The sequence below is a fragment of the Plasmodium chabaudi genome (assembly GCF_900002335.3).
Source record: "Plasmodium chabaudi chabaudi strain AS genome assembly, chromosome: 14".
In the NCBI taxonomy this organism is placed as follows: Eukaryota; Apicomplexa; class Aconoidasida; order Haemosporida; family Plasmodiidae; genus Plasmodium; species Plasmodium chabaudi.
This window is the reverse complement of record NC_030114.2, coordinates 1,910,947-1,937,906: the sequence shown is the minus strand read 5'-3', so window position 1 is coordinate 1,937,906 and position 26,960 is coordinate 1,910,947. Positions and strand designations below refer to the sequence as shown.

At 25.5% G+C, this 26,960-nt stretch overlaps 8 protein-coding genes across 8 annotated transcripts; 3 read left to right on the top strand and 5 right to left on the bottom strand.

Moving 5' to 3' along the window:
* Positions 1-459: 459 nt before the first annotated feature.
* On the bottom strand, positions 460-2,087 carry PCHAS_1452500 (serine hydroxymethyltransferase, putative; the record flags this gene model as incomplete). Its single annotated transcript, XM_016799792.1, has 3 exons — positions 460-1,683; positions 1,801-1,902; positions 2,085-2,087. The coding sequence occupies 3 exons, from the start codon at positions 2,085-2,087 to the stop codon at positions 460-462; spliced, it is 1,329 nt and encodes a 442-aa protein (XP_016655036.1).
* Positions 2,088-3,285: 1,198 nt separating this feature from the next.
* PCHAS_1452400 (mRNA methyltransferase, putative) lies at positions 3,286-5,232 on the bottom strand (the record flags this gene model as incomplete). Its single annotated transcript, XM_739021.2, has 1 exon — positions 3,286-5,232. One exon carries the CDS (start codon positions 5,230-5,232, stop codon positions 3,286-3,288), a length of 1,947 nt encoding a protein of 648 aa, XP_744114.2.
* Positions 5,233-6,517: 1,285 nt separating this feature from the next.
* Positions 6,518-9,460, top strand: PCHAS_1452300 (tetQ family GTPase, putative; the record flags this gene model as incomplete). Its single annotated transcript, XM_740512.1, has 1 exon — positions 6,518-9,460. The coding sequence occupies one exon, from the start codon at positions 6,518-6,520 to the stop codon at positions 9,458-9,460; it is 2,943 nt and encodes a 980-aa protein (XP_745605.1).
* Positions 9,461-10,139: 679 nt separating this feature from the next.
* Positions 10,140-14,414, bottom strand: PCHAS_1452200 (CCR4-NOT transcription complex subunit 4, putative; the record flags this gene model as incomplete). The annotated part of the gene is made up of 1 exon (XM_735163.2): positions 10,140-14,414. The coding sequence occupies one exon, from the start codon at positions 14,412-14,414 to the stop codon at positions 10,140-10,142; it is 4,275 nt and encodes a 1,424-aa protein (XP_740256.2).
* A 2,789-nt stretch (positions 14,415-17,203) lies between these two features.
* Positions 17,204-20,279, top strand: PCHAS_1452100 (inorganic pyrophosphatase, putative; the record flags this gene model as incomplete). Its single annotated transcript, XM_016799791.1, has 2 exons — positions 17,204-20,116; positions 20,241-20,279. The coding sequence occupies 2 exons, from the start codon at positions 17,204-17,206 to the stop codon at positions 20,277-20,279; spliced, it is 2,952 nt and encodes a 983-aa protein (XP_016655035.1).
* A 1,782-nt stretch (positions 20,280-22,061) lies between these two features.
* PCHAS_1452000 (conserved protein, unknown function) lies at positions 22,062-22,424 on the top strand (the record flags this gene model as incomplete). Its single annotated transcript, XM_016799790.1, has 2 exons — positions 22,062-22,173; positions 22,330-22,424. 2 exons carry the CDS (start codon positions 22,062-22,064, stop codon positions 22,422-22,424), a joined length of 207 nt encoding a protein of 68 aa, XP_016655034.1.
* A 391-nt stretch (positions 22,425-22,815) lies between these two features.
* Positions 22,816-24,304, bottom strand: PCHAS_1451900 (PIH1 domain-containing protein, putative; the record flags this gene model as incomplete). The annotated part of the gene is made up of 3 exons (XM_741138.1): positions 22,816-23,056; positions 23,131-23,662; positions 23,842-24,304. 3 exons carry the CDS (start codon positions 24,302-24,304, stop codon positions 22,816-22,818), a joined length of 1,236 nt encoding a protein of 411 aa, XP_746231.1.
* Positions 24,305-25,083: 779 nt separating this feature from the next.
* On the bottom strand, positions 25,084-25,803 carry PCHAS_1451800 (conserved Plasmodium protein, unknown function; the record flags this gene model as incomplete). The annotated part of the gene is made up of 3 exons (XM_016799789.1): positions 25,084-25,161; positions 25,254-25,585; positions 25,767-25,803. 3 exons carry the CDS (start codon positions 25,801-25,803, stop codon positions 25,084-25,086), a joined length of 447 nt encoding a protein of 148 aa, XP_016655033.1.
* Between the last annotated feature and the right edge of the window lie 1,157 nt (positions 25,804-26,960).

Genomic DNA, 26,960 nt, shown 5'->3' with positions numbered 1-26,960 from the left:
TATACACATATTTTTATGTATTTTTTTGCCATAACTTTATACGGAAAAAAATAAATATAATAATATAAAAGGAATATAAAGATAACGTTATAAGTGTTTTCGTATTTTTGTAATAAAGTGCCACTTGAAATGTCGTATAGTTTTTTCATAATATTCTCATTTTAATATTGTTCACCCATTACACACGCGCGAAGAAAGAAAAATATAGATTATGCGTGATGGAACGCTTAATCAGGTTTATATATACATTAAAAAATAGGACAAAGGTGAAAGCATGCATAAGGGGAAATAATGACGATATACTTTATGCAGGATGAAAAGAAAACAAAAAATGTATGTATGCACCATTGAATATAAAATGAATATGTAAGGCGGACGAAAATGGGAAATTAAAATGATATTTATGTTATTTCGATTTATTTCCATTTTTGATGGACTTATGAGATAAAAATAAAAAATTTAAGGAATTGGAAATTGTGTTACCCATTGTATAACTTCACTCTTTAAGGTATCAATTTCAGGATTATTAGTTAACCCATTTTTGAAATCTACTAATTTTTTTCCATACTTTTCTTGTAAAGAAACTGCAATTTTAATTGCTTTTAATAAGGTATTGGCTATAAATTCCATATCACTTTCTTTAGCACCTCGTGTTGTTATAGCAGGTGTTCCTAGACGTACACCATTTGGTGATACACAATCATTATCACTAGGTATAGTATTTTTATTAAGTGATATATTAATTGCATTACATACTTCTTGTAATTTTGAACCTGTTATACCAAAACTTCTGAGATCTAATAAAACAATATGATTATCTGTTCCGCTTGTTACTAGATTGATATTATTATTCATTAAAAATTTAGCTAGCGCTTTACTATTTGCTATTACTTGTTTTGTATAATTCTTAAAGGATTCAGTTTTAACTTCTTTGAGTTGACATGCAACAGCAGCTATTTTATTATTATGTGGACCTCCTTGGAAGCTTGGGAAAACAGAACTGTTAATTTTTTGCTCAATACCTGGATTTCTTTTTTTATTAAAAAATATCATAGCACTTCTTGGTCCTCTTAAAATTTTGTGAGTAGTAGTAGTAACTACATCTGCATATAAAAATGGATTATTTAAATCTCCACATGCAATAAAACTAGATATATGTGCAATATCTGCTAATAAATATGCATTGACTTCATCTGCTATTTCTCTGAACTTTTTATAATCTATATCTCTAGGGTAACTTGAATATCCACATATTATAACATTAGGTTTAAAAGATAATGCCATTTCTCTAACTACATTTAAATCTATATAGCCTTCACTATTACTTTTATATAATCTAGATTCAAACATATCAGATGTAACAGAAACTTTTTTTTTATCATCATAAAATCCATGTGTTAAATGTCCACCTGAGCATAAATGCATTCCTAATATTTTTCCTTTTATTCCTACTAAAGCATATAATGCTTGTACATTTGCAGCAGAACCAGATAAGGATTGAACGTTCACTCCCCATTCTTCGGAACTCAAATTAAATGCATCTAAAGCTCTTTGGCAACATAGTTCTTCTATTTTATCTATATAATCATTTCCTCCATAGTATCTCTTTCTAGGGTATCCTTCGGAATATTTATTACTTACTGCATGCCCTAAACATTCTTTTATCGATGCGTTTATTAAGTTCTGTGCAACAAAATTAATAAAAAAAAATAAGTCATATGGGGGAGTGACAAAACTTTGTGCATATATATACATTGAAATGTTATAGGAATGAACATAAAAAGTAATATATGGACTTACCTCTGATGCTATAAGGTTTATTGTCTCCTTTTGTCGTTTCTCTTCATCTAATAAAATAGAATGTAACTCCGGGTCGAATTTTTTAAGGGGTTCATTGTTAAACTATAAAAAAAAGGAAAGTAAATTATGTGCCCACTTATTCAAATATATACATATGTTATATGCATGTAAATATGCTGGCATTTTTTTTTATATTCCCATATTATTGACAAAAAAATAGTGAGCAAACGCATGTACATATATTGGCTCTCTATTTTTTTTCTTTTCCCTATAATAAATATTACCATTTTGCTTAAAGGGATAAATTATAAATCGATTGATATTTGGTTTGTGTGTATAGTAGTTAAACTATATTTTCAATTTTTTTGTGTTTTCTTTTAATTGTTTATATTTTACACAATTTTAGCTATATATTATTATTGTTATTATAAAATGCTGGTTTAAAAAATATATTACATTTGGGTTTTCTCAAATAGGGAAAGTGTATTACATGTGCATATTTTTTTTATGTACTTTTAATTTATAATTTTTGTTTTTTATAATTAATTAATATTTCTTAATAAATAAATTAGGATATAAAGGCACCAATAAATATCAAATAAGTTATGTCATCATTTTCACCATATTCTATATATGTACTCATATAAATAATTATACACATTTATTTTCTGTATTTTTGTATTATCATTTTATTTTATAATTCGGTGATAAAAAAATATGTTATCTTTTTTAAGTACACCTTCAATTTTATAATAACATTAAGAGAGTAGCATATAATGCTTATAAAAAATTTATCATATATTACAAAAAAAATATTAGAAAAAAAAAAGAGTGTGTACTTCTACTGGTGGAATTTATGCATTACCTCTAAAAATCGTGCGAACAGGGCATTATGCATATATTAGATAATATTATAAAAATGAATAAGCAAATTTATATATGCCTCCTTTTTGAACTTATATTAAAAGTTAAACAATAATTACGCATATTTACGTCGATCATAGATAATAGTTTTTTTTTTTTTTCGAAATTGTTACATCATGCAGATAATTTATTTACACATCTGATAAAGTTCATTGTGTGTTTTCCCATACCAATGCTAGTATAAAAAAATATAAATGTAGCAGCATCTAGTGATGTACATAAATTAGTATCGAATAAAACTAGATGTGGAAATAATTTTATGATTCACAAGTGTGTATATATGGTATTATAATATGAACAATTTGTAAATTATATATAATTAAAAAAAAAATATAAAATATTATTTTATCGGATTGATAAGATGGATATAAGATATATTAAACTAGCTAGCCATACAATGTGTATATATTATGTGTGGTTCTACAAAAAAATTACATAAACAATAAAAACAAAAAGTCCACTGTTTTTAGGATATTCATTTTTAATAAAATAGATACAAAAAATTAATAAAATGAAAAAAAAAATATATGTTAAAAGAAACTTATCATCGTTTCCAACATGTTAAGGGTTTGCATTTCTCGGAGGAGATTTTGGACGTAGATTTTCAATTTCTGGAGTTGTTCCCATATATTTTCCTCCTATATATGAAGTGGCTTCTGGCCAAGCAATATCCCCTTCAAACCAACTTTTATATTCTTCTTGTTCATATAATGTAGCATTCATATTTTTTCCTAATGTTAACCATCCATTTCTTATATTTGTATTTGTACCAAAAAGTTCAATTTTCCTTCGACCTAAACAAAATTTTTCAATAATTTTATAAAGCTCTTCAGGTTTATTATTATTATATATATTTTCTTCCGTTTCTTCTGCAATAATAACATCTGTATCTAAATTGGCATGTATTAGATGTATATCATAAGATCGTCTAACGGCACCTTTAATTCCCATTAAACAATGTTCTGTTGTTCTTTGTAAATAGGAGTTTTCATTATTTATTTCATTTAAATATTTTATTTTTTTATTTTTTTCATTAATGTTTGTTTTTAACCAGCATATATCTTCACATCTACGATAGCCCCATTTATTTAATAAAACCCTAGCATCTTCTAGATGTGTTACACCACACCAAATAAAAAGAAAAGATGGAACCTCTGCTATTTGGTCTATTTTTAAATCTGATAAATCTTCTAAAGACCAATATTTATCTTTATCATTATATATATCATCATTTATATCATAGTTATCTATATGTATACTATTTAATAAATCTAGATTTTGCATTTTTCGATCGTAATATTCTTTCCAAGGGGGATCAATTAATATAACATCAAATTTCATATCTAAACTAGATAAATCAAAATTTCGTAAATCACATTTTATATATCTAGCTGGTGTTGATCTTTTTTTTATTATTGCATTTTTTAATTCTAATAATTGTTTTAATTTAGGATATTTAATAAATCGTTTATTTTCATCACTATCTCTAATAAAGTTTTGAGGTCTTTCTCCTGTATTTATAAAATGTTGATTATAATCATTTTGTAATCTTTCTCTTCCATCTACATTTATATTACAACTATTATTTTTATATTCATTTTTTTTTAAGTTAGTATTTGATGAATTTCTACTACTATTCCCACTTTCTAAATTTTTATTATCTGGGGGCATTGGGGTTGGAAGTGGAGGTGGAGCTATATTATCATTAAATGAATAATCATAGGTTTTCATATCTCTTATAAAATTATTTGAATTATTTGGTATCATAGTTTGATCAGGATTTATGTTAATTCTATTATTAGGATATTCTCCATGATACCCCATCATAGGTGCATTTTTTTGCATGCTGAATGTTCCGCTTATATTACTGGCATTTGGATTATTCGGACCATTAGGTACGTGCATATTATGTACATTGCTTGTACCAGTATATTGGTAGATGTCTCCCATATTTGGAGGGGGTACACTGGGTGGTGGTACGTGTTCAGGAAATTTATTATTAGCATGACTTCCAAACATGTTACTATTATTGCCCATATAATGGCTAGTTTTACCATACTCTTGTCCTAACATATTATCATTTTCAATATTCATTCCTTCAGATATCGGATTTTTTAAATTTGTATTATTACCATAGTCCATATTTGGTGAGCCGGGTATACTTGGGGGACTGGGGGCATTGGGGATGTTAGGAGGGCTAGGAATATTAGAAGGACTTGGAGGAATGTAATAAATATGCTTATTGTTTATGGGCATGTTATTTGGTGGGGAATTACTTGGTGGTGGGACAATGTTATTATAATTACAATAATTTGGATTTACAAAATTGGGGTTATTATTATAGTTCATCATTGTGGGATTATTTGTTTTTGCATAATTTATATTTTGGTACTGATACGATGCATTATTTGGTTGTTTACTATTTACTGTATTGCTTGCAAAACTTTGATTAAAATTTTGGGCCCCCATATTTTTATTATTATTTGGATTCATTTGATTGCTATTCATCGTTTAATTAATGTTAGCATTAGAATTGTTATTTTGTCGATTATTAGTTTTTTGAGCCACCAAATTCGAATTATAGGAAGGTACATAAAGCTAGCATATTTTGTATATCATCAATATATCCACTGAGGGTTTTAATACATAAATTATATGACATTTAAAAAAATTGTTTACTATATTAACCGTTGTATGTTTCTTTTTTATTTGTTTGATTGTACTTTTTTAAATATCTCCATACATTTATTATTATCATTAATCTTATTTTATTTATTTTTTTATTAATAATGTAGGATATATTAATTTTTAGTAAAAAAATAAGAAAAGTCCTTTATAGTATGTTTCATTGTGCCATTTACAAAAAATAGCTACATATGGATTTGCGTATAAATATTGGGGTATGTGATAGGCAATTTTCCTCTTCAAAAATGAAAATTTACTATAATCCTATTCCTTGTAAAATAGGAATATTATTCGAATAATCAAAGTATGAACATAAAAAATAAGATAATACAAAATGGAATAAATAAAATATAACACAAAATATATTACAGCTGACCAATTTTTTAGCTTGCTAAATTATACGCATATATATTATATATATATACTTTTTTTTGTTCCTGCTGAACGCAAGGAAATGCACCTTTAACCTTTATATAAGATGAGAAAAAATTATAGAACTTTTTCAATTAAATTTTTACATAATTTATAACTTTAAGAATGCTGATATTTTAATATACTTTGCGAATTTATATATTTACCTGCACATACATTCAAATGACGGCATACTGGCATGTTGATATATATGACATAATTTGGAAGTAAATAAATATAGTTAATTATGTATATATATGTTTAAGAAAAAGAAATAATGGGAAATATTATTAACTATTTTTACAAATCAGTTTGAATAACAGCAATTGAAGGATGCATGTTAGTATGGACGAGTTGTATTTCTATATAAACTTCTATAATATAGGAAATGCACAAAACAAGGAATAGGAAACATACAAGAAAGCAATTAAAAAAAAACGAAGAAAGACGAAGGTGAAAAAAAATAAATAACAAAAATTATGATAAAAAGTCCCAGTTTTGTAATGCATATTTTTTATTCGCATTAACAGTTCATGTGTTTTAGCTGTTCAGTCTTTTTTATTTCCAAAAAGGGAGCAAAAAAATATGAACATAACATAATAAATATCTCTATATACAAAAACATTTTTTATTATACTATTTATGTGTGGATTATCTGAAAAAATTGCACACAAAATAGCTTTTTTTTGTTCATATTATGTTAAAAAAATTATTAACAGTTCATAATTTTTATTTAAAATATAATAAGCGTTTTTTTTGTCATGATGTAGTAAATTTAGGAATTCTTGCACATATTGATGCAGGAAAAACAACAATTTCAGAAGATATTTTATATAATTCGAACGAAATACGAGTAAAAGGAAATATAAATGATCAAAACACGCAATTGGATTTTCTTAAACAGGAAAGAGAAAGAGGAATAACAATAAAAACAGCTTACTCGTGTTTTAAATGGAATAATGTAAATGTCAATTTAATAGACACTCCTGGTCATATCGATTTTAGTAATGAAACTTTTTTATCTTTGTGTGTATCGGACAAATGTGTTATTGTTATTGATGCAAAAGAAGGCTTACAAATTCAAACATTAAATATATTTCGTTATATAAAAGAAAATATTCCAATTTATTTTTTTTTAAATAAAATGGATATAAACGAAATAGACATTGATTACAATTTTAATAGTCTAAAAAATGGTTTAAGTAAAAAAAGTATACTTATAACATATCCAATTTATGAAAATAAAAAATTAAAATATATATTAGACTTACCTTCTATGCATTTATATTATTATCCTCAAGTTAAATATGGCCAAAAGCTAGCATATAAAAATATACCATTAGCAAATATTTTAAAAGCACGAAACCATGAAAACATACATAATCATTTTTCTCTCATTGAGCCATGTATAGATATAGCCGAAACGGATAATATCCAAGACGCTGAAAGCATTTTGAGCATTTTAAATGATGAAACAATTGATTATATAATAAAAAAACGAGAAGAACTTGTAGAATTTTTATGCGATTTAGACAATCAAATTGAATATAGATATTTAAATAATATCCCTATAAAATATGATATTCTTAAAAGCAGTTTGATTAAATGTATAAATATGAGATATATATTCCCCATATTTTCAGGGAGTGCTCTTAATTCTTATGGGGTTCATCTCCTCCTAGACTACATAACGCACAACGATAAAAGCGAAAAGAATGAAGGCATAACACTCCATCATATAAACAATGGTGACGGCAAATGTAAAAACAATTTTAACGTTTCTAATGAAGCTGTGTTTAATAAAATAAAAAACAACAATATTATATTAAATAAAAAATATGACATAACTAATATTTATAAAACTATCTTATTTATATTCAAATTAGTAAATGAAAAAAATGGATATAATACATTTTGCAAAGTTCTTAAAGGGAATTTATTAAAAAATTCCAAACTGTGTAATATACGAAATAATAAATATGAATTAGTAAAAAGTATTTATAAAATAAAAGCAGACCGATATATAATGGCTAATGAATTAAATAGTAATGACATCGGTATGATAAGAGGGTTTGAAAATATATTAGTCTGTGATATTATGTATGAAATGAATGACCTAACGAGTTCTATGGATAAAGAAAAACTAAAGAAAGATGATAATTATTATATGAAAGAGGGGAAGAAATATAAAAATGTTAACGACACCAATAAAGTTGAGATGATAAAAAATGTTTCTGATATTGTTATGAATAATTGTGATAATAAATGGACAGGAAATAGTGAACTAGCCAAATTCAATGAAGTGTACAGAATATTGGGTAGCGAAATAAAAAATAAAGGATTATGGTATTTTTTAAAAAATTATAAAAAAAGAATCAGTAAAAATATAATTGTTTGTACTTGCTCAATAGAACCTAAAGATTATAGAAAAGAAAAAGAATTGAAAAAGATACTAAATGATATATGCTTAGAAGATAATAGTATAATTTCATATACAGATAAAAATAATAAATTAATAATTGGATCTATAGGTATATTAAATATTGAAGTAACATTAGATAAAATAAAAAGTGATTATAAAATTGATATTAAAACTGATGATGTTGAAATAGTACAAAAAGAATATATTTTAGGAAGTTATGAAGATACTATTAAAAAAGAAATAAAAATAAATTCTAAATTTTCAAGCATATTAATTGGTTTAAGTATTAAAGAAAAAGAATTTATAGATGTTTCAAAATATATTCAAAATATTTTAAAATGTGATGATTTACCAGAACCTTTGTTATCCACAAATAAAACAAGTACCAATATTAATTATTCATCTTATGAAGATAAAAATAAAAATAAAATTCCTAAATATTCTTTTATAAAAAGTAATTCGGCAACATATTATAATAATTCCAAGATCCAGACAGACATAAATAATAGTATCACCATGGATTCTAATATTAATGAAGTTACTAAAACAGAATCTAAAATTTCAGATATATCTGAATTATCAATAGATAGCCATTTAGACAATACTGATAACATACTTGATGAAAAAGATGAATCAGACGAAGTCGATGATTATTTATTAAACTTTAATTATGAGGATTTATTTCAAAGTACAGTAGTAATTGATAAAAATGTTGAAACATATATTGAAGATTTAAAAAAAAGGGATAAAAAGAATGAAAAATTTTACGATGATATATTAAATAGTTGTATAACTACTTTAAAAAATTGCTTAGGTAATGGATATCGAACAAATGGAAGTATTATTAGTACAGAAGTTAAAATAACAAAACTCGAAATACCTGATGATTGCACATTAGCAGTTGCTAAATATGCATGTAATGATTTATATTATCAAATAATTAGAAAAGCAAATATATGTATAGCTGAACCAATAACACTAATTCAAATACAAACTCATGAATCTTATATTGGGGCTATAGTAAAGAATTTAGTTCAACATAAAAATGGGACTATTATACAAATTATGAAAAATAAAGAACAAAATGATTTTAAAATTATGAAAATAGTTGCTCTTATTCCTGTCAAGCATACCAGTAATTATGCCTCTGTTTTAAGGTCCATTTCGAGTGGGCACGCAGATTTTTACATGACTTTCTGTGGCTACAAAAAAGTATAAATCTTTCTCGCCACATAAACTGCCAAATTTGCATATGTATATACATATATTTGTGTGCAGCATTTCAGTTCAATGTGAAATAAAATGGAAAAGTGCTCACCCCCAATTTTTTCATAAATTCTTTGTTTTTTTTGCAAAGCATTTTCCGCTATTTGAGAATCGGACACAACGTCCGAATAAATGCTACATGCATTGTTCATTTTGTCACATGCTTTGATATGTTTTAGTTTTATCCTTTTATTATATAACTTTATTTTTCTACCTTAAGTTAAGGCTACACTATCCAACACAGTGCCATCGAGTGTTGCACGACGTAAAAATGTTTAAAAAAAAATTATTAGTGTTTTTAATTCGAAAAATAAATTAAAAATTGCAAATATAACAAAAATATGAAAAAATTAAAAAAAAAAAAAAAAATAATAAAAACATGGTAAAATAAACAAAATTATATGAACCGTGCATAATTTTTTTTTGTTCTGTCTATGACACGCTTAGGTTCGCGTGTTTTTTAATTTACTTTCAATGAGCATTCATAAGTTTTAAAAAATCCATGAGCATTTGCATTGTCCACAAATTTTCATACACATGTATGTATATATATGCAATTCGCATAATATGTGTATACACAATTCTTCATAGATATATGTATATACAATGTGTGTGCAAAATTTTGTAGTGGCTATGCACTCAAATTAACCTTCTCATTCATTTCATTAGTATAAAATGATTTATTAAAATTTACCCAAAGATTAGGGGCATAATTTAAGGGCAAATTTTTTGATTGTTTTTCATAATTATTAAGTTTGTATATATGACTGTTGTCTCCTTTTTTATTTGAGCTAGCTATTTTATCTCCTTGATTTTGGCTATAATAATCTCCTTTACATAATTGTTGTACTAAATTAATTTCTTCATTAAACATTTTATCAAATATTATATCATTAGCTGTGTGCAAATTTGTATTTTTTGAAAGAATTAATTCTTTATATATATCAAACATATCATCTGTAGTGTATTCATTATTATTTGTGTGTGGAATTTCTTCAGGAAGATTTGTATAACTATTATTACTCGTTGTTGTGTTTATTTCTTTTTTAAAAATATATTCCATTATTCCTTTGTAAGGTTTCAAAAAAAGGTTATCATCATTTGCATATAATAAATAATCGTTGTATGCTTTGTCCTTTGTTTTGTTTTTCCATTTTTCTTCCCCTTGTATTAAATAAATAGTATCATCATCCATACCATCATTTTTTATAGCTTTATTTTTGGCAATGCATAAATCTTTTACAAAAACTTTTAAATCGTTAAAAAGTACATTATCTTCATAAAATTCATTGAATAAATTCATTTGTTCAATCATAGCTTTCTCATCATTTTTTATTTTTTTTTTATTTTTCTTTTTATTTTTACTGCTACTATTATTATTACTAGTAGTAGTAGTAGCAGCAGTAACATTGCTCATGCTACTATTTTTATCTTTCACTTGTAATCTATGGATCATTATATCTTTTATAATATCCATAATATCATCTTCTATTTCTTTTTGTAAAATATTTTTTTTGCTTGTTTTTTTTTTTTTTACTATTTTATCACCTTCCGTTTCTTTTTTATTCTCTATGTTTTCATCATCATTTTTTTGATCATTTTCTTTATCTACATTATTAGGCAATTCTATATTAGATTGTAATGTCATAACACAATTATTTGCATCCTTATTTTCAGGATGCACCGTAACAAAATCATTGCTACTTATATTTGCGCTGCTACCTAAATTATCATTATTACTTGTATGTATTATATCTTTATCTATTCCTTTTAATATATCAGGTAATTTATTTTCAGTGATATAATAATTAATAGCGTTACAAAATTTATTTATATTAATATTTTGTTTCTTTTCTTTATCCCCCTTACCTTTATAAATATTTTTAAAATATTCTACAACTATTTGTTTATATTCCATTTTTGGATTTTTATTTTTCATTTTTATAATTTCTTCCATATGCATTATTTGTTCAGCTATAATATTATCGTTGTTCTTTTTATTATTTACATTTTTTGTTTTCTTATCTTTATCATTTTTATTGTCTTGATTATAAAAAGTATCATCATTTTGTCCTTCATATAATTCATCTTCTCTTTTTTCAAACGACTCTTTATTTTTTTGATTACCGATTTCGATTCCTATTTCTAAAACTTCTGTATTTTCTTTATTTTGTTTCGTTTTTTTTGACAAATCTTCTTTACTTTCACTTATTTCTTTTTGTGGATCTTTTTTTTTATTTAATTTGTTTTTGGTATCATCTTGTTTTTTTTTACCTTGTTTATCAGTTTTACCATCAACATTTTCAACCTCCTTTGTTACTTTATCTACTTCATTCACATTTTTATCTTTTTTTACATCCTCTTTTAAAGTTTGTTCTTCCACCTTCTTATGACTAGGAATAGTATTTTCATTTAATTCAATGGGAGGAGGTGTTTTTTTATTTATTTCAGTGTTTAGAGAACTTGTTTTATCAGGGTTTTCAATTGTAGTAGTACCTTTTTTGTCATTCTTTTTTTTAGATCCATCTTTTTTACTTTTATCAAAAAAAACATTAAATATATTCCCTATTTTAAAGGAACTTTTTGTACTTTTCTTTTTCTCCTCTTCTTGTTTTTTTTCAGTTCCTTCTATTTTTTCAACATTTTCATCATCCTTTTTTATTTCTGTTGTTTTTTTGGGGGGTTCACGATTTTGATTATCTATAGCTTCATTTGGAATTGTATTAGGAATAGCGTTAGAAATAATTTTATTATTACCATCTGCTTTAGTCTCAGGTTCAGGTTCGGGTATAGTACTTGTGCCTTTTTTTTTCTTTTTTTTAGATTCTTTTTCATTTACATCTGTTTCTTGTTCTACTTTTTTAGTTGCACTTTCTTCCTGATTTGTTTGTTCCTGTTCAGCGGTTTTTTTTTTATCTGTTTTTTTTTTTTTTTTTTTTTTTTTTTTTTCTTTTGCGGCATCCACTATAAGAGGATAATTTTCGGACATGTCATCACGGTAATACGGATCATCATCTTCACTAGCATTTTTTTGAGCGTTTTTATTACTATCATCCAAAGTTGGATTACTTTGAAGAGAATTTAAATAATTTTTCTCTTTCCATTGTATCCCTACTTTGTTATTATCACCATCATTGGAAATTTCGATGTTTTTTTTATCGCCTTTTTCTAAATAGGTAGTTAAAACATCCTCGCTTTTTGTTTTTTTATTTTTTTTATTAGTTTTTGATATCTGGTCATGTGTTTTATCTTCTTCAATATTTTGTGTAAGGTTATCTTTCATATTTTTAATAACATTTGAAAAATTTTCTTCTGAGTTCCATTTTGTTCGTTGTTTTTCTTCAACATTATTATTTTCATTTGTTTGTTTTAATTTCAAATTATTTTTTAAATCTTCGTTATTTTTATTAACGAATTCTTTAGAGTTTTCTAAATTTTTAGTTTTAAATTCAGTGGATATTGCATTTTCATTATGAGATGTAATTAGTTTATTATTTTTTGTTACGTCACTAGTTGTATCATTTTTTCCTACTATATCTGGATTTACAGCAGTAATATAATTAGTGGGTGTCGAGGTAGCCACATTTTGTATCGGTGCATTCATATTTTTATTTTCTTCTTGCTGTTCAGGTAATTTGGTCACTTTTGTTGTATTACTTAATAAATTTACAACAGCAACATTATCGCCTTTTTTATTACCATCTGGTAATTTTTTAAAATAATGATATAATAAATCATGATATATATGTTTAGGGCCATGTATATCTTCTTTAGAAAAACTATCGATTACATTACCAAGCTCATGTAAATAAAAACAATCTTCATTTACACACGAATAATTTTTTAAAAAGGAAGAACAATATTTTGTTGTTCCAAATGAGGCTTTTAATGTTTTATTATCTAATGTCATACCATCAATAAAATAAATAGCATTAATAGCTTCTTTTTCATTACTATATGTTATATATGCACTAAATGATGGACCATTATATTGCGGATTAAATGCTTGTGACTTGTTAATAATTATATTTGATATTTGCCCATATTTTCCAAAATGTTCATTTTTTTTTAATATATTTTTTTTTGCATAATTTTCTGTAATTCCAATAACAAAAACTAAATTTCTTTGAACTACTCTTATATCTTTAATTACTTCTAATATACCATCATATTCATGTATATTATAAATATTTGAATTTTTATATAAATCATTTTTGGTGAATATTGATGTGCTTGATGCTCCACTACCACTATTGTTGTTACTATTGCTGGTGTTGTTGTTAGTAGTAGTAGTAGCAGTATTGGTATTATTTTCACCTTTATTTTTATGTTGATTTTTCGTTTTTTTCAATAATTTTTCATGGGTTTCTCTATTATATATAAAATTTTTTTCATCATAGCTTCTTCTACATGCAGGGCACTTATTACTCATATGATCTCGTATATAATACAAGCACCATAAACATATTTGATACCCACAATCACATGGAAAAAAATTTCGATCAGTTTCATCAAGTTGCTCAACACATAAAGGACAAATTACATTATTATTATTTTCTCCGGTACTTGTTTGTGCATCTTTTTCATTTGCAATACTTTTTTTTTTTGCTATTTTATTATTACTACTCGATGTATCATTTCTTTTTGTATTTTTAGTATTTTCAGGAGGATGATCATTTATTTCAGTTGCATTAGTTTGTTCCCCATCTTCCTCTCCTTCATCATCATCAAAATCTACTTCATCACCTTCTGCTTTAGTATTTATATTACTGCTATTATTACTAGGATTTTTTATTTTTTTACTACTAGTACTATTCCATTCTTCGGCTTTCCCACTTTTCTTATAGTAGTAGGGCCTATTAAAGGTTCTTCTTATAAACCGTTTATCGCTTCCGCCTCTTCTCATTTTGTTCGCTATGCTGTGATTTGTGTTTATATTTTTACTGCTACAATGGGATCCTATATGTATGTATATATGATATGTGCACGGTCGAGTGATTAGCTCGTTTCGATTTTGTATACTATTTGACGAAATGATGCGGGTATATACTCGCAACTAAACATTTGATATCTTTTACTCACTATATATGTGCGTATATGGATATAAGTACAAGTTTTGGACCCACCAAATTCTTGTAAAATCAAAAAAAAAAAAAATAATAATCAGTTAATTCGAAAGTGGCGAGTAATACGAAACAATATTAATGGGAATGGCTAAGGGAAGGAAATTTTTCCTTATATTCATATTCATCAATTTTTGTAATTTATCACATCCCTATTTGTACTGATATGATTTATTAATATGGTATGTTTAGTAATTTCCCCCCTATTCATTTTGACTGCCAATAAATAGGCGCCTTAGGGGAGAGAACTATATATACATATATATTAATAATAGAAAAAGAGAAACTAAATATCAAGCTACAAATATGAATGAATAAATAGGTATACAAAAGAAAAAAAAAGTATATAAGAGCATAATTAGATTGAGAAATGGTTGATACATATCATTATTATATTCAAATTTATCTGAAATTAACTTAGTATATCTTCTTATATGTATATATGACGAAATAGTCATTTTATTGAACCACGTAACGAATAAATTAATAAATAACAAATTAAAAAATATATAAAAAAAGAATATTTCAACATAAAGTTTCAAATTAACAATTTAAAAAATATTATTTTTATAATAATCGATGCTAAAAATAATCCTATCATCAATTGGGAGGAAAAATATATATTATACATATATTATGTATATATATATACATATGCATTATTAATATATGTACATTGCATATCACTAAAAAGGCAATAAATTGTTTCCAGATTGTTTCTCTTTATATATGAAATAAATATTACTGAAAAATAAAAATTATTTTGAATTAATTTGGCACAAATAAGTAAGTAAATAAATAAATGTATGTAAATATTTTTTTCCAATTATTAGCTAATCAAACTTACCATATGAACTTCAAATTTTGTTTTTCTCATATTGTATATATATGTACTTACTAAAATAAGGCGAAGAGTACACCTCTTTTTCATAATCCTGTTTTTTTTTTTTTATTTAAGAAAGGACGTAATTTCACTGAACTTTATTAACATCCTTAGCATGCTTAAAGAGCTAAGAGGGGAATATGAAAAAATAGAATATGCTACTATATTATATACATAGCTATTGTCGTACTTAATTGCTATGCAATATGTGTATACATACGTGTTTGTTTTCATACGACGTGGAAAGTAGTTTAAACAATCCCAGTGTAGGAAAAAGTAGTTTAACAATTTTGTTGGAAAATAAAACTTTTCTTGGACAGAACATGTGAAATAAATAAGCAAAGCTAAGTGAAATATTTTTTTTAAAAAAATGGAAAATATATTTTATACATTCCTTATTTATAATTTATGGCATTATGCCAAATATATAATTTACTTTATACTTTTTAAAGCTGCAAAAAAAAAACAACTAGGGTTGTTTATGTAATATAGTACTGCACATGTATTTGCTTAAATAGGTGAAAAAAAAAATAAACTATCTTTGTAGTCTTATAAGGAATAAACTTAAGAATTAAAACGTTTTATATATTTTTTTGTATAATCCTATTCATTCTTATTTACTATATATGTGCATATTTTCTTTTATAAAAAAAATTAGACAATAAATGAATATGTATACAATGCCATATTTGCAATTATTTTTAATTATTTTGGGTTTATACTAAAATTAAACGGTCGTATATAAAAATTTATAATAATAAAAATTAAATAATTATTCCCTATATAATATAGTATGTATATAATTTTTTTTTTTTTATAAATACTTAAGGAAATCACATTTTTATAACTTTTTTTTAACATAAAAAATATGTAAAAAATACATATTTAATAATTATATGAAAACTGTTTTATTATTCTTTTCCATTTTAATGTCCATTAAAAATATTTATACAACTGTTGCAGTATTTTTCATTCTCCATATTTTCCGTTCATACTTATTATTTTATTTCGTCAGATTATTGGCTTATGATTTGTATATCCTGCACACAATATATATTCGATTCCTCGTTTTGCATTATAAATTTTTAATCATTTTCATTTTTCGAGTTCATATTTATGCATAATAATTTGAATGCCCTAAATGTGGAAGACAATAAAATTTAGTTGGCTTACTGTACTTTATTGGAATTGAAAAAATAATAGCAAAATATGCATGCACAGTATACATGCATAGTATACTAAGTCCGTTCTCGATTTTTCTATTTGAGTGCTACTTAAATTTCGACAATAATGTATGTGCACATATTCTTCTATTTGTATGTAGTACAACGATTCGAGCTTGTTAATTTATTTCCTTCTTTACTTCCAGAGTGCTAAAAATCGAAAGGAAAAATAGCAACCCGATTTGTAGCAAAGCGTTGCCATTTTACTTATAAAAATATAGTGCACATCTCTGTCCATATAAAATTAAAAATTCGATTGTTAAACAAAAAGAAATACAACGAGCATATTTAAAATTGTAGAAAAGAGTGTTATAGATTCACACTTTATTCTATTTGTTTACACCCAATTTTAGAAACGAAATAAAGATTAAAAGTCGTTGGAAAGTGGCATATGCATGTGTACTATTGTAGCATTGTATATATACAAAGTGTGACGAAATAAGGGGGCGTTTCTTTTTTTCGAAAAATGGAAATGAATTGTAATTCAAAGTATCATGAAGTACCAATAAATTTGATGAGTAGCCAAAATTGTAAAACTTTTTTTAAAAATTATAGCTATCAAAATGTGAACATAATAGAAGATGGGCAAAAAAAAAAACAAAAAAAATTCTTTTCAGGAAAATTAAGTAGTGGATATGAAATGCTAAAATTTTTTAAACTGTTTAAATTATATATTAAACAGACAAAAAGACAACGAATATTAATTAACATATTTATATTTTTTTTATTTTTATTAATACAATATGTATGTTACAACAAAATAAATAATATTAAAACGAATTTTTTGATTGGTCTAATTCTTTACAGCTTATATTTTCTACTTTTTTCTCTTTATATGTTCAGTACAATAATGAATACTGATGATGACTCTTATGAAATTATCAAAGATAGTGGCAACATGTTTAAAAAAAATAAATTAATAGAAATGCATTCACAATGTTATCCTGAAAATATTGTATATAAACAAAATGAAAAATATTATAAAACATATGAAAATTGTTACATAAAAATAGGTCATGAAAATAGTAACGTAAATTATAATGGCGCTAAAAACGGGTATGAATATGCAGGAAATGATATTAACCGGATTGGTGAACCTGGTGAGGGTTATGAAATTATTTCCCTTGAAAGTATAGGTAAACCGATAAAGGAAGGTGCAGAAGGATTTTTTAGTGTTCAATATAATTATATTTTTAAAGTATCAATTTTTTTTACACTATTAATTTTGATACTTCATATAATTAGGGGAAATGATATGAAATTTATTCAGGAGCTTGGGAATGTCCAAAATAGTTCTGTTTTAGACACATGTATTTTAAATGGCAATAAAAATATATGTTATGTTTCTATATCACCACTAGCATATGGGGTCATAACTTGTGCCTCGTTTTTGTTAGGCGCTATTTGTAGTTCCTTAGCAGCTTATAGTGGAATTTACGTATCAGTAAGAGCTAACATGAAAGTATCAAAAGCAGCTACATATTCCTACAACAAAACTTTAGTAACCTGTTTTAGAAGTGGGACAGTTAGTGCTATTGTAAATATATCTTTAGTAATATTTGGCATTTCATCATTAATGTTAATAGTAAATATATTATACCCAACTATATCTTTTACAAAATATCCTACAATGATTGTTGGATATGGTTTTGGAGCATCACTAGTAGCAATGCTTTATCAGCTAGCTGGTGGGATATATACAAAGGCTGCAGATATTGGTGCTGATTTGGTAGGGAAAATTGAAAAAAGTATTCCAGAAGATGATGCAAGAAATCCAGCAGTTATAGCTGATTTAGTTGGAGATAATGTTGGTGATTGTGCAGGTCAATGTGCTGATTTATTTGAGTCGATATCCGCTGAAATTATTGCGTCTATGATATTAGGGGGTGCATTATGTGAAAATAATATAATCTCGGATTCAGTTTGTAGTTATTTTGTTTTATTCCCTTTATTTATACATTCAATGGATTTATTTGTATCAACAATAGGTTCCTATTTAGTTTACACAAAAAAAGATAATTTATTATTAGGGGGTGGACAAAAAAATTTTGAAAAAAATAACTTAAATTTTAATGAAAAATATGAAATAACTTCAGAAAATTTAGAAGACCCATTAAAAATTATGTTAAAGGCATATTTTATAACTTGTGGTTTTTCTATTTTTGGATTTTCTTTGTTATGTAAATTTTTATTTAGTACTGTTGGTAATGTTACAAATGGTGAAGATGAAACTTATGATATAGCAAAAGGAAATGCATGGATTTATTTTTCACTTTGTGGAATGATAGGAATGATTTGTTCATATTTATTTGTCATATCTACACGATATTATACAGATTCATCTTATCCCAAAGTTAAAAAAATAGCACATGCATCTTTAAGTGGTCCAGCTACAAATATAATAGCTGGGTTATATGTTGGACTTGAATCGACATTTTTTCCAATTATAATTATATGCATATCATTATTATTTTCATATTATTTAGGAATACAAAGTAATATAAAAAAAGGAAATGATGTGATAAATGGCTTATATGGTACATCTATTGCAACAATGGGAATGTTGTCAACATCTGTTTTCATATTAAGTATGTCTAATTTTGGACCAATAGCTGATAATGCAGGTGGAATTGCACAAATGTCTAAGCAACCTGAATACGTACGTACAATAACCGATAAATTAGATGTAGTTGGAAATGTAACAAAAGCCAATACAAAGGGATATAGTGTAGGTTCTGCTGCCCTTGCCTGCTTCTTGTTATTTTCAGCATTTCTTAGTGAAGTGTCTGATATATCAGGAACGGCATTTGCAACTGTAGATATTGCATTACCCGAAGTTTTTATAGGAGGAATTTTGGGATCTGCAATTGTTTTTTTATTTGCTGGCTGGTCTTTAGATGCAGTTGGAAATACAGCAGAAGAAGTTTTAAAAGAAGTTCGAAGACAATTTAATGAACATCCAGGAATTTTATCATATAAAGAAAAACCAGATTATCATAAATGTGTATATATAATAAGTAAAAGAGCATTAAAAGAAACATTTAAACCTGGACTTTTAGGTATTTTAGCTCCTATAATTATCGGCATTTTATTTAAATTTATAGGGAATTTACAAAACAATAAATTATTAGGAGCACAAGTTATGGCTTCCTTTATAATGTTTTCAACTTCTACTGGTATACTTATGGCTTTATTTTTAAATAATGCTGGTGGAGCTTGGGATAATGCAAAGAAATATATAGAAACCGGTATGTATGGTGGGAAAAATAGTCCAGCTCATATTTCTAGTGTTATAGGAGATACAGTTGGAGATCCATGTAAAGATACTGCTGGGCCGTCTATACATGTTCTTATAAAACTTATTTCAACAATAACCATGGTAAGTCAGTTTATTCATTTTGCATTTATAAATATAAGAATATTGTTACCATGAAAAATTTTGAAAAATGATTATCCCCTTTTTACGTAATACATTCCATTTATGCATTTACACTTTTTTGCAGGTGATAACCCCTCTAATTGCTTCAAGTGCAAGCAAATGATTTGCAATGAATTTAATTTTGTTAATATTTTTTTTCAAAATATTTAAGTCATACATTTGTGTAATAGAATGTAGGCATATATGTACATAATACATGCACAATTATTGGTTTAAAATTTTTGTTTATTTCTCAATTTTTTTATTGAATTCATTTGACAACTATGATAAAGTGCTTTGCATTCATAAAAATGTGTATAAGCAAATTCAGTTTTTTTGTCGTTTGCCATTTTGCTATTCCTATTTTGCCGTTTGCCATTTTGCTATTCCTACTTTTTTGTTAGACAAATAAAATAAACATATGCTAGGCACATATGCCTTTACTGCATATTTAATTCGCTTTTTATTAACAAGCCATTCTTAATATAACCCCAAAACTGATAAAATTTAAGTCACATTTTTTACATTACGAATAGTGGCTTACTTATTTAGTGTAATGCTACAATTTTTTAAGTAACCAATTTAAAATATATTACAATTTGTTTAAGAAACCAATTTAATGAATTGCTAAGTCTGTACGTAAAGTGGTTCATAGCAAGTATCAGTAAGCAATTCTGCAAATATGCGTGTGTACTTATGGGAGTGTTAAAAAGAGGGAACTATATGGGACGCCTAATATGCACACATCCATATATATACGTGTGTAATATGCATATATATGGGAAGGAGATAATAAAATAAGTATCAAACAAATGTGATAGTAGCACCAAATGGAATATACATATTTTAGGGCCAATTTTTTATTTTCTTAAAGGTAGTATGGATTATATATTTTTTAATTTAAGAGATTATAAAAAATATAATCGATATTTAGAACAGAATAATGAAATAAAAAATAGCCAAAAGGGAATAATTAAATTTTGATATACAATTTTAAAGAAGGAAACAATTTAAAGTGATGAATAGCTAATAAAAGGACGAACAAATATTTAACCTGTGTTTGTTTATTAAGTGGTATAATTGTGTAAATTTGGTACAATTTAAAAATAAAATTTGTATAGTATTATTTATAATTATATATCTGTATATATTTGTTTATTTCTTTTTTTATTGATTATTTTTTTTCGTTTTTACATGCATTATATTTCATGGCCCAAACAACAAAGCCTGAAAATGAATAGTGGACTATAGTATTTCCCATTATTTTCCTACATAAATAACACACACACAATTTTATAATATATTTGTGTTAGACAATAGTATAATTATTATATGTTTTTTTTTTCCTATTTATAAATATTTTGGCATTATAAATTACGATTTATTTATTTTTGAGCAATCAAGGATAATGCTATTATATAAAACCCCCCTCTATTGTTGTGGCAACCGCCTCGAGTGCAAATAATTACATATTTATATAAACATATATAATTAAAAAAAAAACATAAAATTAATATCGAATTTAAATATTAGCTGTATATTTATTTAATTTTTTGTTCGATTTAAAAAAAAAAAAAAAAATTCAATAAAAAATCAATTACCTACTAAAAATTTAAAACAAAAATTGTAACAAGCCTTATTATATATATTTTCAAATTTTTATACTCAAAAAGTTTATATATTTTATTTATTTACTTTATTTTCATTCTGTTTTTAATTTATAATAAAAGTTTTTTTTTAATTTTTTTACCTTCAAAGACATTTTTCAGCCAAAATTTTTATATGCATATAACACTATAATTGATATATAGTTAGTATTATATATCGTTTAAAAATATTTATAAGCCCATCCTCAAAATAATCATATTCTGTAATAAAAATAAAATAAATTTTAAGCTAATAAGAAATGGCTCATCCAAATAAAGATAAAAATATTCGCCTTGAAAGGCATAGTGCTGGAAAAACTCGAGCATATGGGGCCTTGACTGTACGATCTGGATCTGGGAAATACAATTGGGGTAAGGAACTGCATATATGTTAAAGCGTGAGTGAAACGTGAATGAAATGTGAATGAAATATGAGCAGGTTATGTTATTTTTTGCTTTGAATTTATACATACATATGCAAGCATTGCAAACATTGGAAACATATGGAAACACTATAAATGCGTACAGGAAACACGACCTCTGAACTCCTCGCCCTGGAATACGATTTCATTGATGAAGGCGATCCCATGTATGACAGTGAGAACGAACAACCCAGCAAATAAAGGGAATAATCAAATATTGCTAGGCTTCCATAAAAAAAGGAAAAAGTACTCACCATTTTTTCTTTCGCCTATCCGTCCACCTGTGCCTTATATATACCTACTATATTTTTGTATAACATGAAAAAAAATATGTATGATTATGTATTTATATGTACCGTTTTATGAAGAGGAACTCGTATAGTACGATCCGGCATTGAAAGAACGGCTTATATTTTAACTAAACGTAAACTAACTTGTTTGTCAGTTTGATACGACAAAATGAATAAATTGAAAAAGATAAGTACTATGTGTATATATGTTAATATAGTTTCATATATCATATAACAAAAAAGGTTATATATTGGTTATTTTTAGTTGGTAAGAATCGTATGTTTCTCCCATTTTGTAAGAATCAAAATATAGAATCACAACTCGATTCTTCTCCATCTGACGATGTATCATCATTTTTGTTTTTAGCGACTTCTTTAAATATTATTGATGATGCACTATTTTTAGTGACTGGTATTATGACATTTAACAAGGTATATTTTTCTAAATATTGTGATATAACTCTTGATGACTTATAATAAAAAGGAAAGCGAATAGTAAAATCTTTATATGGTGGATTATATTCTGCTGGGAAAAGTGGAGATCTAAAAAAACGGGTACATAAATATGTGGGTGTGCATACCTATTTCATATTTTATGTGTACTTTTATTGTCTTACTTTTTGAAAAGGATTTTCAAACATTCATCACTTATGTACATGTTCATAAATTGGTGAATAGGAAAAATATCAATTGAATTTCCCAAATTACGTTGAGCAAAAATAAAAAAGGGTAGTTGAATTTGAATAACACAAATAGTGTTATCAACTTTTTCGTAGGATAAAAACTCATCATCTAAATCGACATTATAATCATTTAAAAACGATCTAAAATTTGTATTGTAATTTTTTTTTTTTTCATTTGTATTTAAAAATGGGGGTTTAAAATCAAAGGAATAGATTGCATTGTCTAATGGGAACATACGTATGTAAGGTATATAAAATTTATCCAGTGTTTTATATTTTTCTTCAAGCACATTTTTATTAATAAACCACATATCCCATTGTGGTTGTTTTACTGTTAACAATTTTTCTATATCAATCACTTCATCATTATTATTGTTTATATTTATTTCTTTTTTGTCGCCTTCTTCTACAACTTCAAATTTATGCTGCTGATCATCCTTTATGAACTGGTCCTCTGGATAATCCCCTGTCCCCCCCAAAAAAGAGAATAATAAATTGTAAGTGATAACCATGATATGATCACATGTTCATGTAAAAGTAAGCATATTAATAAATGGTTTACTAAATGTGGTTAAGCTATTATTTTTTTAGTAGACCTTTTATGGGATATGCATAGAAATATATATCTTTATTTTGGATACTTACCTTTATATTTATGATCAGGGAAGAAATACAAGTTTGAGCATGTCTCTGTTTTGTATTTATTTTTGATTGCTGCCTGAACTAATTCAGCTATTATTTTTTTTAAATGAGAATCAGTTTTACTTTGTGTAACAACTTTTGTATTAAGAACTATATCATACGTCTTGTATTTATTTCCTTTTTTGTCTTCTTTATTTTTTTCTTCGCCTATACTTAAAGGTATTCTTAATCCCTCTTGATTATTTAAATCCGGAATTTTTTTAAAATGAAATTCGGAAATTAAATTAGAAGAACATATATTAAAATAAACCTTTTCTCCATTCTTATCATATGTCTTTATTACATACCCTTTTTGTGGACTTATTTTAATTGTTTTTTTATTTTGTATTAAATTATTTATATTTTCTGAATTAAATTCGATATTTTTATTTGGCTGTTGAAAATAATACTGATAAATTTTGTCCATCTTAGCTATTCATTAAGTCTACAAGTGTGTACGTATGTGTACCCCAATGGGCAAACAAAGAACTATATTATATGTTCCCTAATTATAAAAAGTTAGAAAAAATGAATAGCAATAATGTGAGCTTGTTTAATTGCCTATCCACCTTATAATGCATGAAACTGACCAGTTTGGAAACGAGTACAGTCACAAAAAAGTTATCATAACAATTCGAATGGGGCTATCAGCCAAGCTATTCCACATGCCTATGCAAAGACGTGATTAGTATATCACCAAAAATGTGTTATTATTTAAAAAAATAAAACTTTTTCACGTCTATATCCGAACTATGTATGTATGTCATATAGGAAGGCATAGAGAAATATAATATTTTCATGTATTATTTTACTTTAAGTATACAATTATACATTTTTTAATATTTTATTAATCTATAATAGTTAAAATGATAACATAAAAACATATATGTATGGCCTTATTAAAACATTTTAAAAGTAACAGGCCATAAACTATTTTTTAGTAAAAAAATAAATAAATTATTATGTATGCAAATGTATAGGTTATATAATGCACACACATATGAAAGAAGTTATAAATAACGTACTCATAATATAGTGTAAGAAAAAGTACATACTTCATATTTGCAACTTCTTTTATAAATCGATAAAAATTGTATTTTATCTCTTTACTTTTCATTACAAATAAATTCTATTTTTTCTATTCACTAATATTTTTAATATTATATTTTTGGTGGGTGTCCTTTTAATAGTTATTCCATTTCTTGTTTACATAGATTGCTGACATGATTTTAGGGAATCGGCGTAATTTTGGCATAGGCTGATATCGGAATGGGACATCATACACTAAGTATAGAGAAATAAAACAAAATGAATAAACAAAAAGTGCACACAAATATAAGGAGTGTATATTAAAATATGCTATCATTTAGTATTACCTGATTAAGTTCATCTCTAAATGTTTTACATTTAAAGTCATTATTTCTTTCCATATTCATAGCTCCGACTTGATTTAGTTGGGCATTATTATTTGGGTGTGATACTTCGATATGTCGTGGGCCTAAAATTGAATCAACAGCTCTTTGAGCAACTCCAAAACCAACACCTGATGCCATTCCATTAGCTACTGTTCCCATCATATTTGATATAAACCCTCCTGATTTTTGTTGTGGTTGCATAATATTTCCTCCTGCATAGTTTTGAGCGCTTGTATTATTTCCCCTCCCCAATCCATTTGAAGATGAAGGTTTCAAAAAAGCTGACCTAGTACCTGATATAAAAAATTACAATCATTTTTGTATTATTTTATTTATACTTTTAAATTGTCGAGTTAAAAGAGAACTATAAAATAAACAGCTTGAACTAAAATGTGTTATACATACAAAGCAACAATCGGATTATTACACATTTATTGCTTAGTGAAATATGTAAAAATGTAATTTAATACTTACTTAAGCCACCTGAACGACGTTTTGAAGAGCGACCCATTATATTTTATAAATTTTAAAATATGTTTAAACGAAAAAGTGTAAAAACATAAAAAATATATATAGGAAAAATTATTTTCTATGAATTATATGAATATATATTTAAGCTTTAAAATGAATGCTAAAAATTGTATATATTTATTATAGTTAATATTTTGCTTTATTATGTTTTATAAAAATAAAACTATTTTTTATAATATTAAAACAAAAGTATATCAATTTTTTTTTTATCTTTTTTGATTATTATGTGAAAAGGAATATTAATAAAATTTAAGTGTTTATTGTAGTAGGTGATAAATATTTTTTTTTTTTTTTTGGAAAAAATAATCTGCATAAAAATATATGGATAAAACCGAAATAAAAAAACAATGTAAATATTAAATAATTTATATTTTTTGTAGATTTTCTTTTATAAATTTTGTGAAAATTGTTATATAATAAGAAATACATATATAAAGTTTTTTTTTATTCATTATATTTTGTTGATTTATCACTTGTTTTTATTAAATATTGTATATTAATTAGTATTTATATACCCATATTAAAGCGTTAAATTAAAAAAAAAAAAAATCGAATGTAATTTATATTTTCATTATATATCCACATATAGATATAAAACAGTTAATTATTATTTTCAATTTGATTATAATGATTTATAAAAAAAGTGTGTGTGCATAGTTTAATCGGCTAGGTTTCAAAATTGAAAATATAAACAGCGATGTTATTATTCGTTGGCATGTGTTGTCTTTATCTTTTACCTGAACAGGCCAATTAAAATAGGTTATAAATAAAGATAATAAAATAAATTTATACATTCCTCCTGAGTAATATACACTAACAGATATGCAAAACTGATGTCATGAAATATGTTTGGAACACGTCTAGCATTTTGTTATATTCTATTTTAGTAAAAAACGATAAAAAGTTTTAGTGTTGTTTATTTATATGGCAATATCATAGAGGGGAGAAAAAATTATACCATCACACAAATATGCATGTGCTTATATACATGCAGATATGCATATCCAAACGCGTAGATAAATATGCGCACAGATATCTATGGCACCCCCCCTTTTCGAATTTTTTGTAAATAACGAAAAAGAAATACAGAAGAAAAAAAATAAGTATAATTTAAAAAGTGTAAACAAAATTTTTAGA